We start from the raw sequence: 17,208 nt of genomic DNA, 5'->3' as shown, positions 1-17,208 counted from the left end.
GTCAGAGAATGAAGGAAGAGCCCTTGGACAAAGGGGAAGGGGAAATTGACTGGCACATTAGCTGGTGTCTCCCTATCAGTGGGTTTAATGAGAAGAGACAAGAAATCTCTTGGTTGTGGGGATGACCATGGGAACACGGCGATGCAGGAGCAGGACACAACTGTCCACACCAATTTGCTTTCTTTGTCTCAATGTCCTTTCTCTCTCTCTCTATTGTCTTAAAGAGACACTGTGCAAATTAAACCGGCTTCTCACTCCATTTATATAATTTGAAATACAAAACTACAGGGCTACCTTGACTTAGAAGTCCATCCATTTTCTGAGCCGCTTATCCTCACAAGGGTCGCGGGAGTGCTGGAGCCTAACCCAGCTATCATTGGGCAGGAGGCGGGGTACACCCTGAACTGGTTGCCAGCCAATCGCAGGGCACATACAAACAAACAACCATCCGCACTCACATTCACACCTACGGGCAGTCTTCAATTAACCTACCATGCATGTTTTTGGGATGTGGGAGGAAACCGGAGAGCCCGTAGAAAAGCCATGCAGGCACGGGGAGAACATGCAAACTCCACACAGGAGAGCCAGGGATTGAACCCCAGTCCTTAGAACTGTGAGGCAGATGCTCTAACCAGTCGTCCAACGTGCCGCCGACTTAGAAGTCTCTTTTAGATAATAAACAGTTTTTTTTTTATTCCCATTGTCTGCAAACATTTACAGTGAGGCAATTTCATCCACAAATATAAATACATTTCAGTTTAAACTTGGCATTTCTTGTGAGTATCAAAAACATAAGGCATTAATTTAAAAAAAGAGGAACAGAACTTTACATCTTGTTGTAAAGGTACAATTTTATCCGACTGTTGTATCAATCGGAGCACAAGGGGGCACTATTTAAAATATTAAGTCAAAAAGGAAAAGAAAAGGACATGAAGAAGAATGTAGTTTCATGTCGAATAGATGCTAGCTGTGTGCTGATCAATTGGTAAGTGAATAAAAAAAAATAAAAAAAATACAGTACAATACTTATTCTTGAGAACACTACACTGACTAAACCAGACTGTAATGTACAGGAAGCCCAGACAGCGCACAGCTGGCGCACCCTGCAACTTTTTGCGTGATCGCTCACAAAGCCAGCTGCTAATGCTAACGAAAACATGTCGTTGTCGTTTCTGTGTATATTAACATTGGTTCTTGGAATGTATATCTTATTCCATCCATCCATCCATCCATCCATTGTCTGTACCGCTTTATCCTCACAAGGGTCGCGGGCGTGCTGGAGCCTATCCCAGCTAACTTCGGGCGAGCGGTTGGGTACACCCTGAATTGGTTCGCCAGCCAATCGCAGGGCGCATACAACCCCAATTCCAATGAAGTTGGGACATTGTGTTAAACATAAATAAAAACAGAATACATCCATCCGTCCATTTTCTGAGCTGCTTCTCCTCACTACGGTCGCGGGCGTGCTGGAGCCTATCCCAGCTGTCATCGGGCAGGAGGCGGGGTACACCCTGAACTGGTTACCCGCCAATCGCAGGGCACATAGAAACAAACAACCATTCGCACTCACAGTCATGCCTACGGGCAATTTAGAGTCTCCAATTAACAATGATTTGCAAATCATGTTCAACCTATATTTAATTGAATACACTACAAAGACAAGATATTTAATGTTCAAACTGATAAACTTTATTGTTTTTAGCAAATAATAATTAACTTAGAATTTTATGGCTGCAACACGATCCAAAAAAGCTGGGACAGGGTCATGTTTACCACTGTGTTACATCACCTTTTCTTTTCACAACATTCAATAAACGTTTGGAAACTGAGGACACTAATTGTTGAAGCTTTGTAGGTAGAATTCTTTCCCATTCTTGCTTGATGTACAGCTTCTCCGTTGTCGTATTTTACGCTTCATAATGCGCCACACATTTTCAATGGGAGACAGGTCTGGACTGCAGGCACACCAGTCTAGTACCCGCACTCTTTTACTACGAAGTCACGCTGTTGTAACACGTGCAGAATGTGGTTTCGCATTGTCTTGCTGAAATAAGTAGGGGCGTCCATGAAAAAGACGTTGCTTGGATGGCAGCATATGTTTCTCCAAAACCTGTATGTACCTTTCAGCTTTAATTGTGCCTTCTCAGATGTGTAAGTTACCCATGCCATTGGCACTAACACAGCCCCATACCATCACAGATTCTGGCTTTTGAACTTTGCGTCCATAACATTCCGGATGGTTCTTTTCCTCTTTGGCCCCGGAGGACATGACGTCCACAATTTCCCAAAACAATTTGAAATGTGGACTTGTCGGACCACAGAACACTTTTCCACTTTGTATCAGTCCATCTTAGATGAGCTCGGGCCCAGAAAAGCCGGCGGCATTTCTGGGTGTTGTTGATAAATGGCTTTTGCTTTGCATAGTCGAGTTTCAAGTTGCACTTTTTTACTGACATTGGTTTTCTGAAGTGTTCCTGAGCCCATGTGGTGATATCGGTTTTTGATCCAGTGCCGCCTGAGGGATCGAAGATCACTGGCATTCATGTTGGTTTTCGGCCTTGCCGCTTACATGCAGTGATTTCTCCAGATTCTCTGAACCTTTTGATGATATTATGGAGCGTAGATAATGAAATCCCTAAATTCATTGCAATTGTACATTGAGGAACATTGTCCTTAAACTGTTCGACTATTTTCTCACGCACTTGTTCACAAAGAGGTGAGCCTCGCCCCATCTTTGCTTGTGAATGACTGAGCAATTCAGTGAAGCTCCTTTTATACCCAATCATGGCACCCACCTATTCCCAATTAGCCTGTTCACCTGTGGGATTTTCCAAACAGGATTTTGATGAGCATTCCTCAACTTTCTCAGTCTTTTTTGCCGCCTGTCCCACCTTTTTTGGAACGTGTTGCTGCCATGAAATTCTAAGTTAATGATGGTTATTTGCTAAAAACAATAAAGTTTATCAGTTTGAACATTACATGTATTGTCTTTGTAGTGTATTCAATTAAATATAGGTTGGACATGATTTGGAAATCATTGTATTGTTTTTATTTATGTTTAACACAACGTACCAACTTCATTGGAATTGGGGTTGTATAAACAAACAACCATTCGTGCACACATTCACACCTACGGGCAATTTCGAGTCCTCAATCAACCTACCATGCATGTTTTTGGGATGTGGGAGGAAACCGGAGTCCCCGGAGAAAAATGTATACTTTATTTAGCTGTCAAATTTATTGTTGATTTATGTTGTACTGTCTATGTTTTTTTTTTGTTTTTTTTTAATGAGTGTGAAAGAATGACCTCTTGGTCATTTCCTCCTTCACAGCATGCCCAACAGGGCGTTAACTGTGATGAGTGTGATAATATGAATTAATTACACATTTGCAATAATGGCATGGGATACTTTGACCTAATGAACAATCACTTTCAGCATTATGTTGTCACTTAGTAAGTTTCATGTATAGCTGTAGAAAGACAAAGTTACAATATATTGGTTTCTCTATGCTTTTGTCAAAGTAGCAAGTCTTTTCAAGTCCCAGTAGAGTTGCAAGTCTTTTAACATATTGCCAAGTCAAGTCTAAAGTAATCAAATTCATGACTCGAGTCCAAGTTATGTGACTCGAGTCCACACCTGTGGCGTCAAGGAACCTGCTGTGCCCCCCTGCAAGGCTTGTGAGCATGAGGCGTGCAGCTAGCCTGTTGGTCTATAAATCAAGTTCGTCACCCTTTGTTAAATGATCACAAATTGTTTTCAGGCTAACTTAGAACCTTGTTGATGTTCCCACTGCTTATGTCAAGCAGCAACTCCTTTTAAAATTCAAAAGATATCATCAGCCATCTGCAAATTTTCTTTTTAAGAACTTTTTCTTCCAAGGACCACATACATAAAAATCGAAGGAGGTAAGCAACTTGACATCTTTAATTTATTTAACACAGTAAAACAATCCATCTGTGTAGATAAAGCTAAGGATATCTATAATATGTATATTCAAAATTAAAAACAGCTAAATCATAAAGCAAAAAGGTAATGATTTTTCAGATTTTGGGGTGGGCCTGTATCCCACTCGAATAGATCCACCCCTCTATTGACCAGCAGCAAGATCCCATCCCCAAATTTAGACCCAAAACCGGAGCATTCTGTACTAAACTGACCTTGGCGTCACTTCTTACCAAATGATGTGTGATTGGTTGAAAACAAGGAAGTGAGCGTTGAGAACAAACATTTTCTCTTCTTCTGCCGCCATACACAAACTGAGTCTTTGCCCCCTCAATGTTTGCAAATACTGCACCAAACAGATGAATATCAAATGCAAATGTTTTGGCACAGATCTGCACAAAAATTAAAGTCTCCTTCTTTGGTTGGCAACCATTTGGAATGCTAATTACTGCTATCAAGTGATCATGAGTGGAACAGCAACCAAACCAAATGCAGAAGTCACAGGTGAGGAGTTGGAACTGCATTTGAAAATTCAGCTATTCGTGGATTTTTTTTTTTTTTTTTTACCTTTTTTTTGGTTTGTTTTTTGTTGAAACTTCTCATGGGACTCCTTGTGTCCCCAGCGTGTTCGCTTTTTTGGTCCATTCACCCAGAACAGCATTTGAGGTCACTCCTGTTGGGTCTGGCTTAGAATCTCTGTTGGAGTTCATGCCTGAGGTCAAGAGGGTTGAGGTCAAGTTCTTCGAAACCAAACTGATCCAAGCATCCATTTATGGATCTTATTTTGTGCACTGGGGCCTAGCAAAGGGCCTTCCCCAAAATGATCACACAAAGTTCGAAGATAATTGTCTAAAATGTCTTAGTATTCTGAATATCATCATTGTAGCACATCTGAAATAATATTTTATGTTTTTTTAAGCCTCGTTAAAAATAACATGTCACAACAACAACAAAATTCCCCATCAGTCAATTTGTGTTCATTTGAGGTTTTTACGGTGTTCTCCTTGCAACCCAATTAGTATTAATACGAAGCGCATCACCTTTTCACACTCATCAGTGATGATTAGCCTTGTGGAATAAGCGTGACAGAATAGTCTGCTAGACAGATGTATTGAGTCTGTCAACAAGTATCATTTCAGGCAGGATGAGACCCATGTCAAACACTGACTTTCTCTTCAAACACTGGCGCATCTGCTAACACGCTCATTGAACTGGCAGCACAGGAGCGTAACCTATACCCCTCCCTTCACGTCCCATAAATGTGAAAATTGTATGCTTAAGAAATATTAACGTCACATTCAATCAATCATTATTTCCCAAGTGGAGGAGGGGCAGAATCCTATTTGAGGTGTAGCGGCATGAGCAATTTTTGGCTTTAAGAATGTCTGGATGTACCACTTCTAAAGTGTGCCTAACAAAAAGAATCCTTTATTGCTTGTCAAAATATTTTGCTTATTATGTCCTGAGGAAATGTTTTCACATAAATTAGCTCACTCTCGGTGGGCGAGAACGGGCACATTAGAAAAGCCATTGTCTCCACCTACAGACAGTAACAGCAAACTACAACTGAACAACTTGACTTCCTCTAAAAGGAAATTTTAGTATACTAGCCGTAAAACAGCAGAGTACTCACATTCTGTCCTTGTGTAGAAGTGAGATACGTGTGTAAAGAGAGTCTGTTAAAAGTATTTTCACTTAAGTAAAAAACTTTTAAAAAAAAAAAAAGAAAGAAAAGTAGCACTCGGGATTCTTTTCTTGTCGCATAGAACAACAATTCTCCGAATCTGTTGCAGCGTTCACGTTGCGCTTTTTAAGTCCCCAACACATCAATCCAATTCTTGACCGTACTTCTTTGGTTTTACGACCTTTTTACGTCATGTCATCATCATCTGCGGAGGTTGAAAAAAGTAACAAGCCTATTTTGACAAAGTAAGTAGAAACTATGTTTTCAAATGTAGGGAGTGGCATTAAAAAATTGTCTGAAAAATAGAAACTCAAGTAAATTACAGACACCTGAAAAATCTATGTAAGGTACAAATAACGCAGTAATTGTACTTCATTACTTCCCACTACAGAATGTGAATGTCTGCATTGACAAAGTTTTGAGTGTCATAAAATAAAAAAATCAAGATTGATTACTTTGCTACGTTTTTCTTCTTTTTGATTAAAAATGTCATTTGCCTGTGATCAGAAATTGTGCTCATTTAGCAACTTATTTACTTATGTGTATACATACATACATAATTAGCTCAGCTAAAACTGTGTAATCACCTTAAAAAATATTTACATACTGTATTTGTTTTTATTTTATTTTATTTTATTTTAACGAGTCACTGATGGTGTAGTGGTACACTCGCCTGACTTTGGTGCGGGCAGCGTGGGTTCAGTTCCCACTCAGTGACGGTGTGAATGTGAGTGCGAATGGTTGTCCGTGTCTATATGTGCCCTGCGACTGACTGGCGACCAGTTCAGGGTGTAGTCCGCCTTTCGCCCGCAGCCAGCTGGGATAGGCTCCAGCGTCCCGCGACCCTAACCAGGATAAGCGGTGTTGAAATGGATGGATGTATTTTAATGTTAATTTTGTGCCACTTACAGGGTGTCCTATATGAAGTTTTCATTGTTTGATACTGAAAAATATACACCTTCTGTTGTATTTGATATTAAAAACATTGAACACGAAAGAATGGGACAGGAACATTTTAATAAAACTGTTTGTAGATGCTGTATTTTCGTAAGTCTGGAGTAAATACAAAGCAAATAACCGAACAACATACAATACACAACCCAAAAATGAAATATTTGTTGTTACTATACATTTTTATATACAGTGTATGATTATATTTAAATCGATTATAGAATGAAGATGTTTTTCTGCATATCGTCTGTGTTACATGACTTAATTAAAATCCAGGGGGAACAAAAGAACTTAATCAAACGATGCAAGTATAGACATCCCCATGACAACAAAAAAAAACAGCATCGTCTCAAAGATTGATACAGGCAAATACGGAGGCTTTCAACTCTGCTGTTGTGTTCCGCAGCAGTTAATCAAGATATGAAAGACTGTCAGTAACAAATATAGTGCTGTAAAATATCTCAGGAAAGTTGGGCATATGATTATAAGTTTAAGTGTACGTACACGTACATCTTGATTATACACTGTATAGTTAAGAGCAGTGAAGTTTTAGTCATGAAAACCAAATGCTTATTATATGTTGAATAAAACAAAAACATCCACACACACACAATACATGTTTTTGTTTCTTACAAGAAAAAGCAAGTTTGTGATCATTTGTCATTGTGATATGATGTGATCCTGCCCACCAACATTCCTTAATAAAATATTTTGGTCCCCCCAAAAAAGGTCCTGACTGTTTTGTCTATGAATACGAGGTTTTGTAAGAGCTAATTTGTGAAAATATTGTCTATATTTTTTTAAATCAAAGAACATGAAAATGCAATCTTCTTCACATTTTCTGGCAAATCCAGACTCCGTGGAAAGATCGCGATTAAATTGTGAGGGATAATGGCGTCCCTGAGAGTGTGAACGTGTGTGGGTATGTGTGTGTGTGTGTGTGTGTGTGTGTGCGTGCGTGCGTGGGTGCTATATGGTCTCCACATAATTGGCAGGGAACAAGCCTTGGCGGCCATCTTTGCTCCACCCCCTCCACCAAGCTTTATCCACCGTTTCCACGTCCCGGATGATGTCACCAGGTTCAAAGGAGATCTCAGAGTCGTCTTCTGTGGGAACCGCAAGATAATATACTGTGAAACCCGCTAATCACACAGTCATTACGGTAAGTGGAGGTACTTTATGTGCACAGGAGAGGAGATTATCCCCTAAGTAGCATTTTACCTGCTTGGTAGTCGTACAGAGCTCTGACACATATTTGTTGCTCCGCTAAAACCTTGAGTGGAGGGGAAAAAATCACATTGAAATTAAAAAATTAAAAACATTCAAAGAACATTGTATGAGTGAATGGGATTTTATTATTACTATTATAAAAATTCAAACAGTGGCCCTCACACTGACAACTGACAACATCTTTGGCTTTGTTTTTTTGGGTGATGGAGGAGAAGAGGAAAAGCGTTACTACGACCTGTTTTGGTTTTGTTCAGATGTTTTTTGGATGTCACCACACTAGGTTGCCACTAATGGGAAAGAGGGAAAGTGTAATGATAACGATCAAACAGGAAATGAAATTTGCTGCGACACATTTCTTTTTCTTTCACTTTTTTGTGACACCACCACAGTAGGTTGACACTGATGGCAAAAAGGGTAAAGCGCAATAACCATTGAACAGAAAATGGATCTTGCTATGACATCCATCCATCCATCTTCTGAGCCGCTTCTCCTCACTAGGGTCGCGGGCGTGCTGGAGCCTATCTCAGCTATCATCGGGCAGGAGGCGGGGTACACCCTGAACTGGTTGCCAGCCAGTCGCAGGGCACATACAAACAAACAACCATTCGCACGCACAGTCACACCTACGGGCAATTTAGAGTCTTCAATTAATGCATGTTTTTGGGATGTGGGAGGAAACCGGAATGCCCGGAGAAAACCCATGCAGGCACGGGGAGAACATGCATTAGTCGGCCACCGTGCCGCCCTTGCTATGACATGTTGATCGTGCAACTACCGCCGCGTTGCAAAAAAACTGCGAGCTTGTACGGGGTTTTGAGGATCCACATACGATATACGGTATTGTTTTATTATTTTTTTGAACCACAAAAACATGTCGCCATTGTCACGGAAGAACCAAAAGGGGTGACAATAAAGGAGAGAGTGTGAATATTTTTAGAGGCTATTGGCAATTATCAATTACCCCATTGACTGACTGCACATGTGCATTTCGGGGACAGACACTAACCACGCTTTGCTTTCTTGCCACATTATTTATCCATACACATATATTTCTTTATATTATTATATATCTATACGGATTATTTGTACGGCTAGGCAGCACAGTCACAGCAGGCCATCTGGCTCCTGCATATGCTTAGAACCTGGAATTTTTAGTTTTTCTTTTTGTGAAACCTAATTTGCATTTTTGATTGGCTGTCACATCTGCAACACCGTTCATCGGCAATCTGAATTGCAGCAAAATCGGTGGCCACTCATCAAAACTGGATGCTGAACTCCTCACACTGCTCAACAATTCCGTCTGTTTCTGCTGCGTCTCTCGATGTGCGCCGGCCCTAAAGTAACAGTAAGTCAACATGTATAATAGAGACGAACAAAGCTGCGTTCAGAAGAGACTCAACTCCTCGGAACACACAATATGCTGCCTCCTCCAACATATTCACCACTGTGCCGCGGAGCACAGAGAAAATGTTGATTACACAACATTTATTGTTTTCGTTTACTATATTTACGGTTATCTTGGTTGTTGTTTTTTTACACTCTTATGATGTTATGAAGTAGATGTAAAAAAAAATTCATTCACGCTCAACTTTCAGATCTTTGCTTCCATTACACGTCCAAAGCTGAGTAGTTTTATTTTAGTTTAATTTATTTACAGTTTACTGTATCTGTTTTTTTAACACCTGTATGACAAATAAGCATGTTAAAAGGTGACGTATTAAATGTCTCGACTGTGAATAAATGTTTCATGGCAAGAGTTTGACCCAGGTCTATATCCAGTATCTGTATTATACAGTCTGTTCCTTTTCTTTTCTCCCTTGCCAACTTACAACTACTGATTCACTCCAGAGTGAACCAAAAGTACATTACTCCACAGAGGGGGGGGAAAAATGTCACTTTGCATACAATTAAGGTGAGCAGCAGTTCATAGAAATTACTAAGCCTGTTTGTTCTCAAAGGAGAGTTTACACTATTAGTGAGCAAGCTGGTCACATCTGGACCCAAACTGGCTTCTGGCTGAGGAAGGCTAAAGGAACATCACAAATATGGTCCGACAGGTGGAAATGAAACCACAGGAGCAGGAGAAAACGCCGGGTTTCACGAGCAAAATAATTGATAGTCTCAGTTTCACTCGCAAGAAATACAACAAAAAGGAAGCACAAGGAACAGATTTCAATAGGAACTTCAAATGGAAAACTGAAAGAACTCTTTCTACTAGGTCAGTGATTTGAAAAGTGTGGCACCACTAGTGGTAGGCAAAAGAAACACTGACAAAATGTTTTAAATAGTGCATAATGTTACAGTGGATTAAACGTTTTCTTTAATCCAGTACTGTAAATGTATTAAATAAAGTTCAGTTGTACAGTATTTAACTTTCTTACCACTGTACTAGGTTATTAACGCACTCGGTCAGGTAGCCAATCTAGAAGAACGTAAGTCTAGGATTGGAGCTGATTTGATGGTAGGAGCAGGGCTTGACTGACAAGCCCAATAAAAAAAAAAAAAAAAAAAGAAGCAACACAAGAAAATAAAGTATAACTATTGAAACAAACTTGATCAACATGCAACATAAAGGCAACAGTGCAGACAGAATTGTACCAAGAAAATATGAAACATATGTGAGAATGTCAAGGGGTATGTTAGTGGTTTTTGGTCTTTTTGAGAGAAATGAAAATTATACAGTGACTTTATTCTTTGATAAAAAAAAAATGTCCTTCCCATTGTTACTATAAGTGTTAAATATAAAATATGGATTTGCTGTGGAGAAGAATATATTGGTTGGTTTAACCTCTTAATTTATATCTTACTTCATGATTTCTCGCATAGTAGCAACAGTTTGAAAAGAGCATTGCTGCCATCTAAGGGATTTATGTGGAATTTATCACAGATGATCAAGATGTCCATTAAACAATTTTCACAAGAGCATAGCTATTTTATATATTTCCATGGACTTTATAATGTTTATTTCCATTACTTTCAATGTTTTGTTTCTTGTGACACTCTAGAATAATGCTATGCCACCCTTTTCCTCAATTCACTATTGTTATTGTTTCATTTTCCACGAATGATTCTGATTCGGGCGGCACGGTGGCCGACTGGTTAGAGCATCAACCTCACAGTTCTGAGGACCCGGGTTCAATCCCCGGCCCCGCCTGTGCGGAGTTTGCATGTTCTCCCCGTGCCTGCGTGGATTTTCTCCGGGCACTCCGGTTTCCTCCCACATCCCAAAAACATGCATTAATTGGAGACTCAAAATTGCCCGTAGGTGTGAATGTGAGTGCGGATGGTTGTTTGTTTGTATGTGCCCTGCGGTTGGCTGGTAACCAGTTCAGGGTGTACCCCGCCTCCTGCCCGATGACAGCTGGGATAGGCTCCAGCACGCCCGCGACCCTAGTGAGGAGAAGCGCCTCAGAAAATGGATGGATGGATGGATTCTGATTCGGGGTGCCATGTTGTCTCCTAGCTTGGATGGGTTTTCTGCGGGTATTTCTGCTATCTCTAATATTCTGAAAACATGCATGTTATGGGGAATAATGCAAGGAATTATAAAATTGAAGGCTGAGTCATAAATATAGTTGGGCAGAATATATTTTAGCATAATTCTGACTAAAATAACCAGATTTTATGCAAGTACAAATACGAGTGCCCCGACTTACAAGGTTTTCGAGTTACAAGCTATGGTTTGGTTCATTTATTGCTTTGCGTTGTGAGCCAAAATTTGGGATACACCATTGCTCGAGTGAAGTGAAAAAAAGAGCAATTTAAGTTCTGCATGCCTTTGTATGTTTGCAAGGAGAGCTACCTATTTTGCTTTGATGTCTGCTTATGACAAAATAAAATATTTGTATTGATGGTTGAATGTGAACGTTTCCATTAAATTACTTTTTCCCAGTTAAATCTCACTAATTCCTATAAAGTTTCTAATTTGAAATAATTTCAACATCCCCCATCTTAATTTAAATTTACCCAAAACTTTCTCACGCTTTGCAACCCTACTCATGACATAAACTAAGTGGTAGAAATTGGATGGATGGATCCGAATGGCGAAATTGACCCTCTGATTAGGTGTTATAACACCACCTTTTTTTTTTTTTTAAATTCACTTAGCCTGTGAATACATTTTTGTATAAACTGAAACGGTATGTCATTTTGAGGGAAATTTATAAATAATGTTGAGTGTATACCTCTTGTCCATTTTCTGACATCTCCTTCTCTTCACCAATGTCGTCGCTCTCTGCAGCGTTGTGAAGGTCATAACACCCGCTCAGCTCTGGTGAGCTGATTTCAGCATCAGACGGGCTCAGAGATCTCCCTGAAGAACATCAGAGTAGGAATCACTGATTACTTTTAAAGTAGAGCAAATTATATGTTATGTATTGTTATTATTGACCTATGCCATTCTCTTCTCCATTTGTGAACCCATTTCTTGGCAGGACCACTGTCTCGAGCTTGATGGTTTGACAAATGCGGTCCTCACCTGAAATTAAGATTTGACCTTCATCTTTTTATTACGTAAAAAAATGTTTGGCATTAGAAGGCTGATAATGTTGTGACGAATGAAACCAAAAGTACCTGTCAGCTCGGACTTTTCCTCTTTTTCCAAAAGATTATCTGGGCTCTGACGGTCCTCAAATCGGTCATTGTGTTCTCTATCTTCATGGACCTCCTCTTCATCGCCACACACTTTTTCAGTTGTTTCCTCTGGGGATGCAGACTCGACTTCTTGCTCTGATTCTTCCTCCCGCACCATCTGCTCCTCCTTCACCTGCACCTGCTCCTCTGACTCAGCCTGGACTGGTTCATCAGTGGATGTACAAGTTTGCGGTTGCACTTCAGGTTCCTCCTCTTCCTTCTCTTCCATGTCTACTTGCTCCTCCTTCTCTTTCACATCTTCTTCCTCCTCTTCATTCACTGCCTCATCTTCCTCCTCCTCCTTCTCCTCCACGTCATCTTCCTCCTCGTCTACTTCTAGCAGTACAGCTTGTGCTTTGTAGCCAGTGTCAGTATGCACAAACAAGGATGTATAAAGGTCTGTTGATGTATAAAAAAATGTGGTACAAAATTTTAACATTTAGAAACAGATAAAAGTCGAGTGTAACTTTTAAATGTAAGATGGCATCAAAGTGTATACAGGGTTATACTTTAAGGTAGAATATGTTTTTCTTTTTATTGTGCCTGGCCTGTAGCAATATGGCTCTGTGTAGCAGAACTCTGATTCAGTCTGTTGGCAGCGTTAACTGTCTGGAATGTTGTGGAATTGACTTTGGCACAAGCATCCATGCAACATCAGTCTTTTATTTTTGAAAAGGAAAAAATAGGTGACATAATTCTTTGGCAAATTCATGAGCACAAGAAGTAGTTTACTTTATAAGCTTCACTTGTCATTATCGTTTAGAAAGTGTATTTTCACGAGTCGTTACCTTACCTGTGTTAAGCTGTGGTATCTCAGGCAGGGGAGATGATGGTGGCTGTGGAGGTGGACTTCCAAAGCAGAAAGTGGAGAGCTCTGGCTCGGTTGGAGTATTTGGGGGTGAGGGTGGCAGAACCCCGGGGAGTGACTCAGTAGGAATACTTGTTTCCGAGACAAAGAATGAGGAAGCTTCCAGATTAATGGAGACTGGCAGTGCAGAAGGCTCTGTGGGTGATGGAGCTTTGGTCTCAACAACATGCTGCTGATTAGCAGGGGACACTACAGGCACTGGGGCTGAAGTCGGAGGGGCATTACGAAGCGGGGACATTGGCGGTGACACTTGTGGGACTTTGGTCCTGGTCGGAGAGGTGACAGGACGAAAAATGGGGCTTGTGGGAGGAGACGTGGCACCGATGGGGGAGGGAGAGGCCCGGGAGAAGGGGGAGACGAAGGGAGAGCTGAGTGGGGAGGATGGCGTGCTGTCCTCTGCTTTAGAGAAGATGAAAGCGGTGTCGGTCAGGCTGCGCTGGTATCGTCTGAATGGTTTACCTGGGGGAAACGGAAGTTCACATCGTAAAGTGGCAGTTTGGTGTACAAAAATGGTGAGGCACCAACCACTTATGCCACTTTTCCAGTACCGACTCATCTTGACTCAGTTCTAAGTAGCTCTACTCACCTCAGTTTGGGGTGCTCAGTTTTCCACTTCAAAATAATAGCGCAGAACAGTGAAAACTATTGTACTATGAATGTACCGTATCTGTCTGAATGGGACACGCTAACAAACAACATTAGGAGCATGAGGGACCTCTGTATGGTAGTTGGCCAGGCTAAAGTAAAGCTGTGCCATGCAGAGTAGGAACTGTTAAAGCGCCGAGGCATCCTTTGGGGGCTTTATTTAATTCAAATTCAAATTTCAAGTACTACATGGGGTCCTTGGTTCATGACAGAGTTCCGTTACTGCGACTGTGACGTAATCCAACGAGTCACTTGCCAGACACTTTCCAGCAGGAACAAGGAAAATACAATAACATGCATTTGATTTTTCACTTGGTAAAATCTTGCCCAGTTTCGAGCTGTATTTTTCAACTAGCTGTCTGTCAGTCTGTCTCTCAATGAAGGAGGAAAACAGGCCCAACCACTCTCTGACTATCTACTAGAGACCGTAGACTCCACACTTAAAAATTTAGAACTGAAGAAGCCTTTTGGATTAAAGGTGAAACATCTTCAACAAACAAGGGGAGCTGCCTCGATTCAACCTTTGAGGAGAAGCATGACCTGGATGACTGAGAATCTACACAGACATGCTCTCTGACTTGGCTGACCAGGTGCCTGGATGTTAGCCGGCTAGGCTAACAACAATGGCAGTAGCAGAGTGCATAAAAGGCAAAAAAAAAGTAGTATTTACAAAAAACAAATGTGGAACAGCATTTCACCAAAGTCCACAGCACTTTCTCCCGGGTCTTTCCCATAAAGAGAAGGTAAATAAGCTGTAAACTACTTGTCAAAAACAACAGTCTCTTGTGAATTAAACCGACAAAGACAGAGCATCAACGGACGCATCATTTATAGTCAAACACATCCTGACCAAGTACGAAAAGCCCTTCACCAATGGCGGGATCATGAAAAAGCTAATCATCATTCGGGGACTTTAAAAATAAGACAGACATTATGTCCGCTATGTTGATGTTGACAAATTGGATACAGGATACAGCATATACTGTATTATACATGGAGGTTTCATTCATTGAAGTTTTAAAATGCACTACAGTTGTATGAAATTGCATCAATTGATACAATTTTGGTGAATTATTTTGCACATCATGAACCCTTTATTACCATTTTTTATGCGTGTTATAAGCAAAAGAGGCCTATCATTATTGTGCTATAAAAAAGAGTAATGTTGATAAATGGTACTAAACATGACTACTTCTCCTAATACGTTTGCTGTGTGAAAGTTGCTCACAGAAGATCAAATATTGTAGACCCATGTCATAGCACCTTTTGCTCAACTAGACTTTTCAGTCAATACATCTAAGCCTGAATAGAGTCAATGATTGGTGTATACAAACCAGCACGTGAAGCTCCAGGGCTGGTTGGACTTCGTGATGACGATGACGACAGCTGCCTGAAGAACTCCCGAGGGTTCATGGAGCGTTGGGACACTAACACTGCTGCCTCCTGCAAATGCATAGATGTCACTGATAGCCAACATTTACCAATTAATATGTCGCTGCCAAATGATTCACTCTTGACTTACAGCAGCCTTCTCTATGGACTCACTCCTTCTCAGATGAGCCCTCATGTCATCCTCATGCTCTCTCTGCTGTTGCTCCTGAGACATTTAAACAATTTGGTTTATGTACAACGGATCCTCACTTTACACTCAAGTTCCACTACTACAGCGCGTTCTGACTTTTGGGTTTTATCATTGGCATAAACAAATGGCGTGGCACGGTGGCCGACTGGTTAGCGCGTCAGCCTCATAGTTCTGAGGACCGGGGTTCAATCCCTGGCCCCGCCTGTGTGGAGTTTGCGTGTTCTCCCTGTGCCTGCGTGGGTTTTCTTCGGGCACTCCGGTTTCCTCCCAGATCCCAAAAACATGCATGAATTGGAGACTCTAAATTGCCCGTAGGTGTGAATGTGAGTGCAAATGGTTGTTTGTTTGTATGTGCCCTGCGATTGGCTGGCAACCATTTCAGGGTGTACCCCGCCTCCTCCCCGATGATAGCTGGGATAGGCTCCAGCACGCCCGCGACCTTAGTGAGGAGAAGCAGCTCAGTAAATGGAAGCATGGATAAACAAATGGCGAAGAAACCCATATCGACAGATAGTATTATAATACTCACAGGCATATATTCTTTATCATCTGTAAAGAACGACTAATATTACTGCGGCTTACTGAGGAATTGTTACCGTCTCCATATACTGTATATCTGTATGTCTTTATTATACTGCCCACCAGAAGGAACAGCACAATGTCCATTGAATTGAAGCAATTCTTTCCCTTCTATTTACAATATTATAGAGGGCGGGCAGCACGGTAGATGCCTTGTTAGAACAGTTCTGAGGATCAGGGTTCCAATCTGGCCTCGCCCGTGTGGAGTTTGCATGTTGCATGTCCCCGTGCCACCGTGGGTTTTCTCCAGGTACTCCAGTTTCCTCCCACATTACAAAAACATGCACAGTAGGTTAACTGAAGACTCTAAATTGTCCATCGGTGTGGATGTGAGTACGAATGGATATTTGTCTATGTCTGCTCTGCGATTGGCTGGTGACCAGTTCAGGGTGTACCACGCCTCTCACCTCATGTCAGCTGAGGCGCCAGCTCACCCACGACCCGAGTGAGGATAAGCGGCTCAGAAAATGGATGAATGGATAATTGAGTGCTATTTTTTTGTATTAAAAAGACATTAACATTTTTTGGGGGGGGGAAGCTAAAATGGACTAATGGCATTTCCATTCATTTCAATGGTGAAAGATTATTTGAGATACATATATATATATATATATATATATATATATATATATATATATATATATATATATGTTTTGAGTTACAACCATCGTCACGGAACAAATTAAACTCCTATCTCAACACAAAACTGTATACCATAGGTTATTCCATCATTAACCTAAAATAAGAGTTGTAATGGCAATAATTACTGTAAATATTTGTATGAAAAATACCTCTTGGTCATAAATAAAATTTTAAAAAACAATGAAATGAAAAACAGCAAGTACAGTGGTAACTGAGCATGCCTTCTTTTGTCGCGTGACCACGTATTATTACGCCGCATGCTGTTCATAACCCTGATATGTCGGGACCATCGTAAACTGAGGACAACCTACATTTGTATTAAAAAGTAAATTACTGAAGGAATACAGAAGGGGAAATTGAAAGCACCTTTCTGATAATAATATGTATGTAGATCCTCCAAAACAGCTTACATAAACCACTAAGAAAAAAGGATTACATTTATTTACACTTT

General features: G+C 40.8%; 1 protein-coding gene across 3 annotated transcripts in view; it reads right to left on the bottom strand.

Moving 5' to 3' along the window:
- Positions 1-6,625: 6,625 nt before the first annotated feature.
- si:dkey-40c11.2 (drebrin-like protein A) overlaps positions 6,626-17,208 on the bottom strand; it is a 50,369-nt gene continuing 39,786 nt past the window's right edge. Inside the window, exons 9-17 of one of the 3 annotated variants that reach the window (XM_061672262.1) lie at positions 15,477-15,551; positions 15,289-15,397; positions 13,235-13,768; positions 12,382-12,840; positions 12,200-12,304; positions 11,994-12,121; positions 8,045-8,096; positions 7,801-7,852; positions 7,587-7,685 (exon numbers count right to left, since the gene is read on the bottom strand). In XM_061672262.1, coding sequence (XP_061528246.1) covers positions 7,673-7,685; positions 7,801-7,852; positions 8,045-8,096; positions 11,994-12,121; positions 12,200-12,304; positions 12,382-12,840; positions 13,235-13,768; positions 15,289-15,397; positions 15,477-15,551 — 1,527 coding nt within the window. In that variant the 3' untranslated portion in view covers positions 7,587-7,672. Of the gene's footprint in view, positions 7,686-7,800; positions 7,853-8,044; positions 8,097-11,993; positions 12,122-12,199; positions 12,305-12,381; positions 12,841-13,234; positions 13,769-15,288; positions 15,398-15,476; positions 15,552-17,208 lie in introns of all 3 variants that reach the window. The other 2 variants (XM_061672259.1, XM_061672260.1) reach the window with 2 other exon arrangements.

The sequence above is a fragment of the Phycodurus eques genome, chromosome 3, assembly GCF_024500275.1.
Source record: "Phycodurus eques isolate BA_2022a chromosome 3, UOR_Pequ_1.1, whole genome shotgun sequence".
Taxonomy (NCBI): domain Eukaryota; kingdom Metazoa; phylum Chordata; class Actinopteri; order Syngnathiformes; family Syngnathidae; genus Phycodurus; species Phycodurus eques.
Note: the sequence above shows the minus strand (reverse complement) of the source record. Positions and strands in the feature narration are given on the sequence as shown.